The sequence below is a fragment of the Penicillium psychrosexuale genome (assembly GCF_028828465.1).
Source record: "Penicillium psychrosexuale strain IBT 29551 chromosome Unknown utg000002l, whole genome shotgun sequence".
In the NCBI taxonomy this organism is placed as follows: domain Eukaryota; kingdom Fungi; phylum Ascomycota; class Eurotiomycetes; order Eurotiales; family Aspergillaceae; genus Penicillium; species Penicillium psychrosexuale.
In genome coordinates this window covers 3039533-3053481 of record NW_026643187.1, presented here as the reverse complement: position 1 = coordinate 3053481, position 13949 = coordinate 3039533, and the positions used below count along the sequence as shown (strand labels likewise).

General features: G+C 48.4%; 2 protein-coding genes across 2 annotated transcripts; both read right to left on the bottom strand.

Annotated features, from left to right (window-relative positions):
- Positions 1 to 1431: 1431 nt before the first annotated feature.
- Positions 1432 to 1749, bottom strand: N7518_002334 (uncharacterized protein; the record flags this gene model as incomplete). The annotated part of the gene is made up of 1 exon (XM_057183262.1): positions 1432 to 1749. One exon carries the CDS (start codon positions 1747 to 1749, stop codon positions 1432 to 1434), a length of 318 nt encoding a protein of 105 aa, XP_057044712.1.
- Positions 1750 to 4568: 2819 nt separating this feature from the next.
- Positions 4569 to 13378, bottom strand: N7518_002333 (FMP27 family protein; the record flags this gene model as incomplete). Its single annotated transcript, XM_057183261.1, has 3 exons — positions 4569 to 4620; positions 4681 to 4781; positions 4847 to 13378. 3 exons carry the CDS (start codon positions 13376 to 13378, stop codon positions 4569 to 4571), a joined length of 8685 nt encoding a protein of 2894 aa, XP_057044711.1.
- Between the last annotated feature and the right edge of the window lie 571 nt (positions 13379 to 13949).

Sequence of the window (13949 nt, the reverse complement as noted above, 5' to 3'; positions counted from 1 at the left end):
ATTCTCTGGATTTTGTTTTGCTGCGCAGGCTAATGATGTTGTATATAGATACCCTCTGTTTATTCTCTGGGAGAATTAAGACCTTAAGATATTGTTTATTATTTTATGTACATGTAGACTTCCCACTTAGGGCTCGTACATCATATCCTCTCCTACTATTAACTTCACACAAGACGTACTTCGTCATGTAAGCACTACGAAGTGTATGAAAGAGACTAGACTGGGCAACTAATTTCCCCCGCTGTAAAGCCATTGCCGATCAGTGGAGATATTCAGAGATTAAATTACCCTACGACGTCAGCCTTGGTACATATTCATAAATGAAGAGGTGCTAGAAAACAGTCAAAATCCCCCTTGGTCTATATATATATCATGGGTAAGGGGAAGCCACTAACTAGTGTGTACATGTACAAAGAAGCGCTATCAATAGCCACCTGTCCCAGCAGGAAACGAGTATCAAGCTTAAAATGAGGGTACTGAAAGAATCAAAAGAGGAACATATTGTCCCCTCTCGCCTCTATGCCAGTGTCCGAGTGTCCGAGATTAGCCCGGGTAAGTTTCAAAGTGGGAGGCAGCCAGTTAATATAGCTGTCCCTTTTCAAACGTTTCAAACAACCAACCTTTTCGCTTAGCTATCTAGCAAAAAATCTATGGAATGCAAACTAGTAGACTATACAAACAGTAAGCAAGCAAGCAAACATGAAGCATATGACGATAGTGATCCATGTGGATCGTAACAATTAATATAAAGTAGAACGTCCCCGATAGATCCACAAAGGCATTCGCGCGAAGGCGTAACTACTACTAGGAGATTTTTGAGTTTTTTTCGCTATTATATGCTTCATGTTTGCTTACTTGCTTACTATTTATATAGTCTACTGGTTTGCATTCCATGGATTGTTTGCTAGATAGCTAAGCGAGAAGGTTTGCAAAGTGGTCAGCTAATTAACTGGCTGCTTCCCACTTTGAAACTTGCTTCTTCTTTCTCTCTATCTTAGTTATTTTGAATTGAATGCACTCTTCATTTGCAAGACCTGGCACATTCCATACCAAACAAGAAACAGAAGCTGATACGGAAAAGAAGAATGTAGTGGAATACGATAGTATGAGTTGATCAAAGTACCTGAAATTGGCAAACAATACTCATTTCATCCATGAAGAGAAGAGACAATTATCTGCAGAGCGAATAATAGGATATTATAGATATGGCAAATGCTATCTTCTCACTCGTGTTCCTCTTTCAGCCTCGCTGTCCTTGCCACACCCTTTCAGACCTCCGTACAGCCTCTTTGATATGGTCTCAAATAACACTACACTCTAGACACAAACTTTCCGGCTGCTTGAGGAGCATATATGGCAATACGAGTAGCTCAGGCAGGTGGCAGAGTGGAAGCAACGGGGGTGGCTGCAGAAATTTTGCATACAGTTCGGTTAACACGCGAGATCCTCATTCCTCTTCGTAACATTTGTCCCGCCCAGAGATCCAGATCCCTCATCCCCAGATCCAGAGCCGTCACCGACGACATCAGCATCAATACTAGCAAACACAGCGTCGAACTCTGTGCATAGGTCATCCCCAGCGATGGCAACGACCTCTTCGTCCATGTTCTTGAGATAATAACCTCCGTTCTCGGCGTGAAGAATTGTTTCCGGATTCAGCTTGACCAGATCGTTCATGGATTGTCTGTCGGGGACGACAATGGCGTCGCTCGGGGGCGTGGTCTGGTACCGGGTGAGACCTTCAACCATGGTGGTCAAGAAGCACAAGAAGTGCACGAGGGAGGGGTAGATGGATTTCATAGGTAGTTTTGAGGGTCTAGAGGCACCTTGGTTATCTATCTTGTGGACCCAGCATATATACTTCCAAGCTTTTGTAGTATAAAATTCCATGAACATACCTGGTAGCAAGTCAAAAAGAGCGACTGAGGTAGAAGTTCCTATTGACGATAACTGATTCTAGCTACAGCGGTCAGTTGATAAACATGAATAAGTAAAAGAGCGTGCGGAAGAAGAATTACCTCTGGTATTTCCAGTAGAATACCGAGGGAAAATGCTGTGAGATTCAAAAATATCGACGGGGAGAGGGGATCCTTCTTATAATCATCCAATTTACCAAGTTAGTCTAGCTGCCTATGGGTAGCAATGCTTCCAATCATCGGCGGCCTGACCCAGCTATTCTCGCCTGGAACAAGCATCCTGGATTGAATTTTGGGGGCCAGGTCCAATTTTCTGAAAATGGGGTCTGTATGCACCCGAGACAAAGTTTTGAAGTAGCGCGTTGCATAGGCTTCCAGTGTACTGCCATGTATTTGGTAGCAAGTGATTCTGAGCGCACCCCACTCCTGAGGCTCCAGATATTCACAAATATGAGACAATATCTCTGGAGGCAGGTTTGTGACAGACATTTTGAATGAATAGTCACGTGAACGGTTAGGGATGGGGTTGGAAAGGGGTTTCGGCTCAGAACATTGGAATCATATGAGTTTAAGTAATCAAAGGTTAGCTCTAAAAAAAGCTTAGAGACCCTGGTTGATCCTTCAGCGGCAAGTGGATGGAGCCTTGTCTCAGAATATCGCGCATATTTTACCACAAAAGTGAGGAGAAGGATGGCCCCCATCAGCTAGAGACCCTGTTCCGAGGGTGTTGCAGCAAGTGAAACCTTATAAGGCTTGGTTCGAGAAATTCGGATCATCCTAAACTTGTTCAAGGGGTGGCCAGAAAGGGATAAGGAACGTTTTATAAGTCCGGGATTATCGATACGGAAACAGAGAAGGATGTTCAGAATAATACGCGGTGAAAAGGAAGAACCACCATTTAATAATACTAAGGCTGAGGCTGGGCTTAACGCTCTATTCAGCTCTTATCAAGCTGTACTAGAAGAACATTGTGCTATTCTTAACTCGGAACTTACTACGGTTCTTGAAAAATGCCTGCCGCGCCTCGAAAACGCCATAATAGTCGGCTTACGGTATTACCCTATTAAATTCCTCCTAAAAGCTAAGTATCGTTCATTTCACTGCCTTGGCTTATGTGAACTAAAGAACCAGTTCAATACCGATAATATGAGTGGTAATATAGTATTCGCAGATTTCTAGTAGAAGATATTATCTATGCCTCTGGGCTTAGCATTTTCACAGATAGTCAAGGCTATAGTCAAATCTAGCCATAAGGTCCGCGCCCTCCACACGTGCGGCAATATCGCATGTGGCATGAAGTTGGGGGATCTCAAGCGCTTTCTTCAGACAGCAGCGCCAACCTTAAGGCGACTGAGTATAAAGAATGTCAACTTAACAGATGCGATAATCGGAGCACAAGATCCAGGCTCCCTCACAGAAGAGAGGAGTAGTTGGGGTTCTTCGCTATCTCTCAAAGTCATCAAGAAGATCCAGGAACTCTGGAAGCGAAGCTTCGAATTGTTGGCAGATAGCCCTAAGCTGCAGTTTGTCCAATTATCTAGTCTTGGTTACCGTGGAAGAGAGATCATTTTGCAAGATGACCTATATATGGAACGCGGGCAGCCGGATGCACAGTGGGATTCAAATGCGCGGCGTTCGATCAACTGGCCAGAGATCTATTCCGATCCTACGAGGGGTCAGTCATCCTTGGTAGATTTCTTTTTCGATGCTGAGAGAGCGAATATATCACTCAAAAGATAGATCATGCAGCTGCGGATGGAGATGTGCAATCCGGGCCTTGCAAATACCCAACTTCCGGGGACCAGCGGCTTGATTTTCAACCAAGACAGTGTTGCTAGGTCTATTACGTACCAACCGGGGGAAGAGCCAGACCCTAGAAGACTCACAGAAATAGGGGCTTTAGTCGTCTAAAACTTTGCATATGCAACAATATCATGAAGCATAACAAGAGGACAATAGATTCCTCTCTATTATTCATGTAGATGTATGAGGCATGTTGTCCAGATGTCTTAATACTGATAGTAGTATCTGTATGTTAGTATTCAAAATCAGATTTACCTCTACACTCTATATTTAACCGTCCCCTAGTTATCCCTGTCGGACTATATTGTATTCCTTGGTAAAAATGGCTGGGTTATTGTAATGATACCGTAACAGCTCTATATATTGTGTCTTCGGTTGAACACAAAGTTACCTACAGACTACCATTCTCGGTAAGCCGAGTACCTAATCTATAACTTTACTAACTAAGCTATAGTTATTACGTGACATAACTAGATAACTAACTAGTCAGGCCAAAAGATCGTAAGGACAAACAGAACGTCTATTTGATTTCAGCGGTTCTATATATCAGGCCCTAACATTCGTTAGGGGACACAGGACCTCACGGCTTTATCCCGTGGTGTATCTGAGCCCTCATAAAAGCGGCGGCAGCTAAGATAGGAAAGCCCCGGCAGAGGAAATATGTTATGTACAGTCACCTATGTACGGCCCGATGCAGGTAGAGGGTATCTAGGAGACACGGGGGGTCTGGTGGGAATAAAGCGATGGTAGTGTACAAAGGATCACAGGATTTTTAAAAGGGTGTAGAGGTATTAGGTCAAATAGGAACGAAAAGAGAAAAGAAGGGATATAGTAGATGAAGCAAAGCGATCATTTCCGGAATGTCAGCTTCCGGCCGATGTTGCGAATTGTTTTGATGTGACTAGACGAGTCAGTCGGTTTCTTCACCGGCGATAAACGGACTCGGGGGCGGGATTCATACCTATCATCCTGATCATTCTTGCCAGATCGTATCGTAGTCACGGTGTTACCGGATGTCATCGGCCTTTCGGGTGGAGGGGCATTGACAAATCGACGCGAGGCCTAAACATTCTGTATTAGCATTCGGGGATATTCACGGTGTCACAATGAGACGAAAGAACACGAACCTCCCAGCGAGAATCCACATCCACATCACTAGCGGACCGCGAGTCATGGATGGTGGGATCTGAATAATCTGTGCCGTGGGGATCTGAATTCAACGAGGTCGTCCTAGCCAATGGCGAGGCATTCGACTGCATGGATCTGCGCGAGCGGGACTCCGAGTAATCGCTATTAGAGTCGTAGCTGGCCAGACTGTGGGCTTGGTCATTGTTCGGTTTCATCAAGCTGAAGGTATCTGGCAGGAGTTGAGACGAGGATGCAAGTTCACGGAAACGCTTCTGTTGCTGCTTCGAAGGTCGGTGGTGGGAGAACTTGTTGCCAAGAATGGCGGGCGCGTGCGAGATGAGGGCTTTGATCACGTCTTTCTTGAGGCGCAGGGCAAGATCCAGGTTCGACCATGTCTTGTTGCTATATTCAAGAACTGGAAGGCGGAAGACAAAATCATGGAGATCCTCTAGATTGTGCTCGCCTCTGCCCTTGTAGCTCAGACAGAGAACTACGTCATTCACCTTCACATGTGCGAGGGTCATGAAGTTGGAGGCGCGGGAGATCATTTGGGTCAGGTCATCGGTTTGCTCTTTGGATTTGCCGCCCTTGTTGGTCCCTTTACCTATTCCGAACTTCTTGCGACTGTCTTCGCTAGCACTGTGGCTAGACATGGATCTTTCGGTGGGATGTTTAGTCAACATGCGCAGACTATCAGCAGACTTCTTCTTGCGGAGACCACCAGTTGTAGAGGGACGGCCTGTTTTGCGCGCGGTCTCCGAGACACCCAGTCGATTACTATCTTGGTGGATAGGTGTCATCATCAGACCCTTCAGATGGCCTGAGCGATGACGCGGCTTGGTCTCATCTAAAAGTGACAGTGTCGGCTGGAGGCGCAGTTCGATGGAGCCCGGTCCCTTAGAGATGGCGAGACTGTCCATAGACGAGCTATCACCATCGATACTCGTTGAGCGTGTCAGTGGTGCGCCGTTGGGGCCTTCGCCGTTGGGGCCTTCGTCATCGTCTTCCCCATCTGAAGCTTCAAGTGGCTTCATGTTCTTGATCATGAAAGGCGAGAAGCCACCAGCCTCAAAGGCGCTAGATCCCACGTTGGGGAAGACGTATTCGAAGACTTTCTGGCCCAGCTCGCGTTCGAGCTGAATCTTCAGCGGGAACAATGAAACTTCAAAGTTGTCAAGCACAGGGATACCGGCAACGGCCTCCAGCATGTGCCATTTGATGCGCAACATGAATTCATCGAGGGTGCGTCCGCCGTCGAGGTAAGGTGCGATGATTTGAGGGTAGATAGCGTCTGGAAGTAAGTTCAACCCGACTAGTCGTTCGATGGATACCAGGTTATGGTTCGAGCCATCAGTATTGTCGGTTCGCTCATATGAAGCATTGCGCAATTGGAACTCAATCAAGGGCTCAGAAGCCTCCTTCATCAGGTGCCACACGACCTCACTCGCCGATATGCTCCAACGCAGTAAGCCTTGGACACCGGCGTCCCTGGACGAACTCGGTTCCATTCGCCGTTGGGAAGTTGTGATTGCCTTCATCATGAAGAAAAGTTCATCCTCGCATAGAGACAAGTCGCGTTCGAGAGCCAGCCGATCCTCCCAGCCCTGTTTGTCCAGGAATTTAGCGTTGATCTGAAAGTACTCTTTGATTTCTTCCAACTGGCGAATGCGTGCTTGAAGCTTGAACACCATTTCCGGGGCGCCACTAAGGTCACTGAAGTCGGAAGTGAGCATGATCCTCTCTAGGCGCTCATTTCGGACCTTTTCGAGTGGTTCGCTGTAGAGCATAAGATCCAGGACAATAATGTACATAGAATAGTACTCTGCAGAATCACAAATCGCGCGGAAATGAGGGAAGTCCACACTGATCGAGTCTATGCGGTCTTCTTGGTCGTCAGGTTGAGGTCCTTCCTGATTCTTGTTCACCTCTTCGTTATACTTGAGGCGAAGGTTGTTGAACTTGTCGTAACGCAGGGTGGCAGAAGTCTTTTGCACAATACGAGAGAATCCAAATGGATTCAACTCGAAATCAAACATGGCTTCCAAAGTCAACCACGGTGGCCACGCTGATCCAGGCGCATTTCCGTACTTATTGCCAGCATAGAATTGCAAGTTCGTCATCAATTTCTTCTGTGTTGCAACGAAGAACTGGGCACCGTCCATTTCGAGGGAGAAACGGCGTTGTATCAAGCCGCTGACATCATCCGAAACACGCCCTTTGTCCATGATTGACACGACCTTGAGTTCCATGCCTTTAGCGGCAACAAGCAAGACCGACTTCTGGTTCTTTTCACTAAGAAGCTGTATTTGAGGCGCAATGAGACGCAAGTGATAAGTGTTCTGGGGAGTGAATTCCGGCACGATATTCTCACTCGAACTGTCCGAATTGGCAGAGAATGGGGTGTTCGGAGTTGATTGGTTGTTCGAGTCTGGTGGATCGTTCTCTTCGACATTCACGTAGCGCTTAGCATCATTCAGCAACTGTTCAATGCGATCTCCAACCTCCTCCTCATCCTCATCGACGCTCGAACTTCGGGTTTGTGTCTTGGACATTTTAGGCTGCTTGCGATCGCTCTTGTCCTGTTCTTCCACGATATCAAGAATAAATTTGACAGCGCGGCGAGACATGTAGTAGACAAATCCACGCCGCTGGCTCACTTGGTGACTATACCGCAATACTATGTTGCGGAGCGAGTTGTTCCATTTGAGCTGCATGTTGTGGATCATGAAACGGTTGTCGAAATCGCTGGAGAACTCATCGTTGGCCGACGGGTAAATTCCATCCAGGGCTGAAGAACGGCCATCGGTTGTACCTGTTCGTCCTGTTCGGAAAGAAGCAGTGCTGGGTGCAACGTTTTTGCCAAGTGTGTCGCCATATGGAGTCCGCTCGTCGCGTGTGATATGCCTCTCAAGACGATTGAGAGTTGTGGTCAAGAACTTGCGTCGTCTCGCCAGAGACTCAGACTGGCGAAGGAATAACTCATGCTCGGCTTTCAGTTCTGTATTATTGTCTACTTCTTTCATAAGCTTGATTTCGATTTCCCCAATTGTGCTTTCATAATTGCGAATCTGTGCCTCGACTGTTGCAAGGCGGTCTTTGACCAACTCAATCTGAACACGGCGAGGATCGTTGGTTTCAGACATGACACACTCGTGGGTCGGTTCGTCCCCAAATGGACTGTAGCCCGTTTCGTCGGGTCCGATGTCGCAGTGATCCGTGTTGCGGAAGTAGGTGAATCGCGGGGTGAAGGCCAAAGGTAAGATCTGGGTACGGGGGTTCGACTCCTGTGGAAGGATCCAGTCCGGCTCCACGAAATCATCCATGTCGACCCAGTCCAAATTGTGATCAGGGATTGTGAAACGAGACAAGTCAACTGATGGAACAGGCTGTTGGAAGGAAGAGAGGATATCGTCTTTGTTGCGCTCGACGTCTTCCGGTGTTGTGCCTTCGATGCTGGCGGACACGGCGCGGAAGTCTGCAGATTGCATATCAATTTGGGCTTGATTAATACGCATCGCGGTTGTCCTGGTCTGTTTTGAACGGCCCCCGGCTTGTGTTTTGATTTGCTCGCGACGTTGATGGATATCAAGTTTCAAGCAATCAAGGCGAACTTTCAAGCCCGTGGCCACAACAGCTCTCTCTTCATAATCTTCGCGATCCTTGTGCTTGTACATATGGGCCACGAAAAGGGGTGCAAGAAGAATCTTGTATTTGACAGTCGCCAAATGACGATTGAACTTCTTGGCGGTCTTTGTGACTCCTGGCCAGAGCGATCCTTGGCGAACAGGAAGCGACATCACGCCCGAGAAAAGAGACCACCAATTGAAGAAGTGGGTGAAGAATCGCGGTGAGAGATGGATTGTGTTGTAGCTTGAAGACGGTTGCACATTGTCGACAGTCCAGTCTCTATTCTGCGGTGCAATAATCGAGACAGAAAGGTGGATATGGTCACTCCGGAAGCCACGATAAGCATCGTAATTGATCTGCTCGGATGGTTTGACGAATCTGGGGTTCTTAAGAATGACCTCATAATGTGGTTTGAAGGAGAAGGACCTCTCATCATTCTCACTATCCCGCTCGAAGACGAGACCTGCTGCCCACTTGACATCGCCAGAGAGCTTCATAATAACCTTTTTGAATTGGGCAGCATTCTTCTGCTCGCTGGATGCAGAACTGTTGTCCACCTCCTCTGTGGTAGCTTCGTTTGCCCAACGTGCTTCGGCACTGTAGTCGGGAATAGCGAGCACGTATTCGCCACTCGTGACAGTCATAAATTCCATGGGATTGTCACTGGTGTGCACATCCAATTGGACATCTCTACGCCAGCACATGACGAAGCCGCTTCCAAAGCCGGTCACCACATACGGATCACGAGAGCCCTTAAGTCGCAGATGTACATCGCCATCTTCCCTCCAGAGAACCTTGATCCGGGAGTGAAAGCTGAGTCGGATCTTGTCCCAGAAGCCCACCCGCTCCGAGGGATCAATTTCAGGCTTCGTGAAACCCTCAATGATCTTCATCATATCTTGAATAACAGGCTGATAGGAGACACCCCATGAAATGCTAGTCGGCAAACTTGTGTTTATCTCGATGACAGGGTCCGAATAGGTCTTGACTGGTGTAACAGAACGCCACACCTGAATATTGAACGCATCGCGGGGGGATCCGTCGGACCCTTCAGATGCAGGAACGAGTTCCACTTCAACCTGTCTTGCGGATTCATGGTCACGCCATTCTTCTGCAATGACAAAGTTCGTCCGCAAAGACCAGCTGGGAAGTCTTGGGGACTGCCCTGGGCGCAGGGCTGGGATGTGCAATAGATCTAGGGGATAATCTCGCAAGTTGACGCGTGCTTCACCCATTTCCAGGTTAAAGCTCATTGGAATGAGCAGGCCGTATTTCATAAACATAGGCATCCCCTTTCCGATTCGGTTCAAGTAACTGGGGAACTCATCGATAGCGAATGAAGGCTTGTCAATAACAAGGTGAACATCACTGATCAGAGCCGACATCAGACCCGGTCTGTTCGGAATGGCAAGAATGGTTTCGGTCTCTTTCACATCCGGAGGAGGTTCATCTGCACCAGAGAAGAGATTTCGGACTTGTTTGATAGAAGTGCCCTGGAACATGAGAGCTGCATCGATCTTCTCTTTCCAGACTTGAGCATTGTACTGTTGAAGTCGGCCCCAGGCAGAATGCACAGAGATCTTTTGCTCTGATGAGAGACAGGTGGCGCCTTCGGTATCATAGCGGTATTTCCGACCTCTCCCGCGTTCTTGGGCGCTAGATCTCGGGCGTTCATCGGCACTCCTGCTTCGCCTTGTATCTAGGCTAGTTCGCTCGCTGCGGATTGTCCGATGGCTCGACTTGGCTCGTGATCGAGATGACGCACGCCGCTGGTCAGATTCCATGACTTTGTGAGATTTCAACTGGAAGGCGTCTTCCCGGGCCAGCCGCTGAATCTGTTCAACCAGGCCAACTCGATAGATGCAGCCCAGTTTCCACTCAAAGCCATCGTCCTCCAACTCGAAGAGCAACGCTTTGCTGCGAATAGATATCCTAGGCACCTTCTTCGGGCCTTCTGGTTCTCTCAAGGAGCCGAAATCTCTGCAGCCATTCTTGAAGCGATGATGCAGCTGTTTCAAAGCCTTGGAAGTGTTGATAAGGTTATCAAAAATGCGGTGCATCACCATATGATGAGGTACACCAATTCGGATGAAGTCTGTCCATATGTCGATAGATTTTTCTTCCACCAAAGTGTTGCCATGTTTCATCTTCATCTTTCGGAAATCTAGCCTGACGTTGTTCATACTTCCGATTCTTGCCCAAACACCCTTGAGCTTAGGTGCCTCTGCATGGAAGCGGACAAGGTTGGCTTTAACATAAGGGGTAGAAAGACGTTGAGAAGCACCGGCAAGTCCGTAGATCTGAATCATTATTTGAGGATCGTTTGGCAGGTTCGCCTTGAGCTGCACAACTGTTGCCTTCATGTCGTATGTGACAAGCTCCTTTTTTGGAGACCATTTGTATGCCGGGGGCGGCGGTAGCGAGATACTCGCAGGCGCCCTGGGTTTGTTTTCGGCAGCCTCTGAGTGCTTTGGCGGTAAGGGTGTGAGCACGTCTTGGACCACGGAAACGGCAACGCCGAGGCAGTAGAACCGGTACAGTGAGTATTGAAGGTATACGCCCTTGAACACGGATGTGACATGCAGGAGCGGTCCGAGGCGATCACAGTGGGTGCTCAGCGCAATCTCGAATCGAGGCAAAGAGAAGAATGGCTCGGGTTCCAGATAATCCTCTGATTCAATGACAAAGCCATCGAAACCACGCGCGTGGAAAGCTAGTCGCCGGCCATCTGAAGCGCCGCGTTGTGTGTGAGTAGCCTTAGGAGGCGAGGTTGGGGGAAATCGAAAGGGCGATTCATCGCCGATGGTGGAATGGCTCGGAGTGCGTCGCCTAGCAATGCTTCCGACATTTGTCTCCGTTTTTTGAGCTTTGTATTCCGCTGTCCACGATTGTAGTTGCAGAGATACACCACGAGATATATCAGAAACGGTGTTGTCCACACCAGCGACTTCCACACTGGACCCTGTGGCTTCGAACTGAAATTGGAGTAGCCATGGTGGCACTCGTCTCAACACGCTTGCCTTTTTTTCATTTGTTGGTATTGGTACCCGCTTCTGTGATTGCATCTGGGTGATGAATTGCTGCAAGACTTCGCGGATTCCACGGTTTACATCCCCATCAATCATGTGGACTGAACACTCGTTAAGACTTCCTGAGGCGATTACACAGACCTCTGGAGTGGCGTTCAGATGGGCCTTCAGCTCCAGATTCTCGTTTGTGAGCAAATTGTGTTTGTTGCCTGCTGGAGTCTGGTAATAGAATTTGTGGGAGGCGACCCGGTAAATTGACGATAGGGAATAGTGGGCACCACCTTCAGATGAATGAGAGGACTCGATATCGAGTGAAATGGAGGAGATCGAGGAGATAAGGAGGTTGTAATCATCGGGAGTACCAGACTCTTTCTCGATGGGGAGAACAAACCGGACCACAGGTTCGTGAACAGAAATATTGATGCTTGCCTTCGGGAGTAGTCGAGAAATCAATCGATGATTATCTCGCTTCTTCGCCCGAGGAGAAGACGCTCGATTTTGTGCTAGTTTAAGCAGCCTCGAAACATGTTGCGGTTGGAGATCAACCGAGGGTGATGTGACGACCAAATTTGCGAACAGGACATTTGTGTTTCGCTCTTCAGCATTCCCATCATCGAAGGTGCTCACCGTTTTCGAAGGCAGTGTGGTTTTGATGGTTGTCGTAGCCATGGGGATGTATAGAATGTTATCGGTCTCGCCCGATTCGTCGCCTAAGCTGACTGAAAGAGAGATAGCAGCAAGAAGAGCCTGATGGGCAACATCATTCCGCTGGAAATACATGCGATGCTCTGGGCTCCTTTGGTCCATCCGATGAAGATCAATTCCAAGCTCATGCGATACCACATTCAGATATACGGGGGTTTGTCCTGCAGACAGAGCCTGGATACCCTTTGAGACACGGAAGAAGCTCAGAGCAATCTGTATCTCCTGTACACCACGAAGCAATGAGCTTGCAAACCCCTTTGAGTCCGCCACAGTCTGTATAATGGCATTGTCTCTGCTTCCAGGCTTGTCGAGTTCGTCCACAAAATCGGCAAATGATATCTCGTCATCGGTCTCCGTATTTGGCCCCTGTGCAGATTTCTTGGCCGGTTTGATGCGCTGCAATAGCGTGCGGAGATCGTCGTATGGAATATGCAAACGCCCGATCTTAAGGGCCACCGAGGCGTCTCTCAGTCCGTCCAAATCCTTGTGAAGAAGTCCATGGAGATTCACACCAACATTATCCAATATCTCGGTTGGCTCCCGGCCGTCGACATTGAGTAAAACATTTTTGGCATTCATAATCCACTCGGCTGGGCGTTGGTCTTGCGACATATCCTTCTTGCGACGAAATAGCTTGCCCCGTTCCACCATCTTCCTCCGCGTGTCGACTGAAAGAGAAAGCGATCCCACCTGGATTTGGCCAGCGTTGACGAAGTGGACGGTTGTGTCGATAGCAGTCAGGTCCACGAGGGCCAACCAATGGATCTGCCGGTGTAGCCGCTTGACACGTTCCTTGATTCGTGTTAACGTCCTCCATGTTTTGCTTCTGCCGCCAGGTTCGGGGGCGGCGTGGTCTTCGGATGGCTGACGCGGTGCCTCGCGTTTTCCTTGGCCCAGAGTCGTCGAGTCCACGGTCACCTTCAGTTCTGTCAACCGAATGCTGATCCATGTTGGCTGGGCAAATGACGGGGGGTGTAACAACAATCCGAGGCCACGGATTTCAATGTGTATTCCTTCCTTCGGGGTGTATGCAATTCGGCGCAGCGAAAAGTAGCCGATCCGTTGGATAGAGATTCCCGTCGCGATCCGGACGATAGCGAAGATGAAAAAGGACGAGAGGTAAAGGAGGAGGAATCCCACGAGAATCGAGGTCGGGTTAAAGAGGGTCATCGCGGTTTGCGATCAGCAGTGGGCTGATCTCAGACAGGCAGTGTCGACTCGCACATTGAAGTTATGTCGGAGTTCAATGGCACTGTTGTTAGATCCCCCGAATTTCTACTCCGTACTGTCTGTCTGGTTGGAATCAGTGACTCCAGACTCCAGAACAGCAGCGACCTTGCCCATCAAAGTCTCAGTAGGATGAGCACTGCAGGCTGATTCGAATAAAATGAGTGTAGGCGAATCATGCCGGGGGGAAACTAAAGGGTAAGGGAGAATGAGAGTGGGCTACCGGACAGATCGGAGGAACTGGCCAAAAAGAGCGGTACGCTAAGTTATCTCTGTCATATCTCATAACTTGGCTTCTTTTTACATTAATGGCTCTATTGTTATTTCTTTTCATAGACTATGTACTATCAAGCATTTTATATTCCGATATACTCCTACAATGTTCCTATATAGTTGTTCGTTCGGATTGATCGACACGCGACCCAAGAATTCAGGGGAGATCCTTTTATCAGCCCTCGGGGACTCCAGGCCCGCTCTATATTCATTATGCTCGACTCTGTCCTCTTTCTTTGTC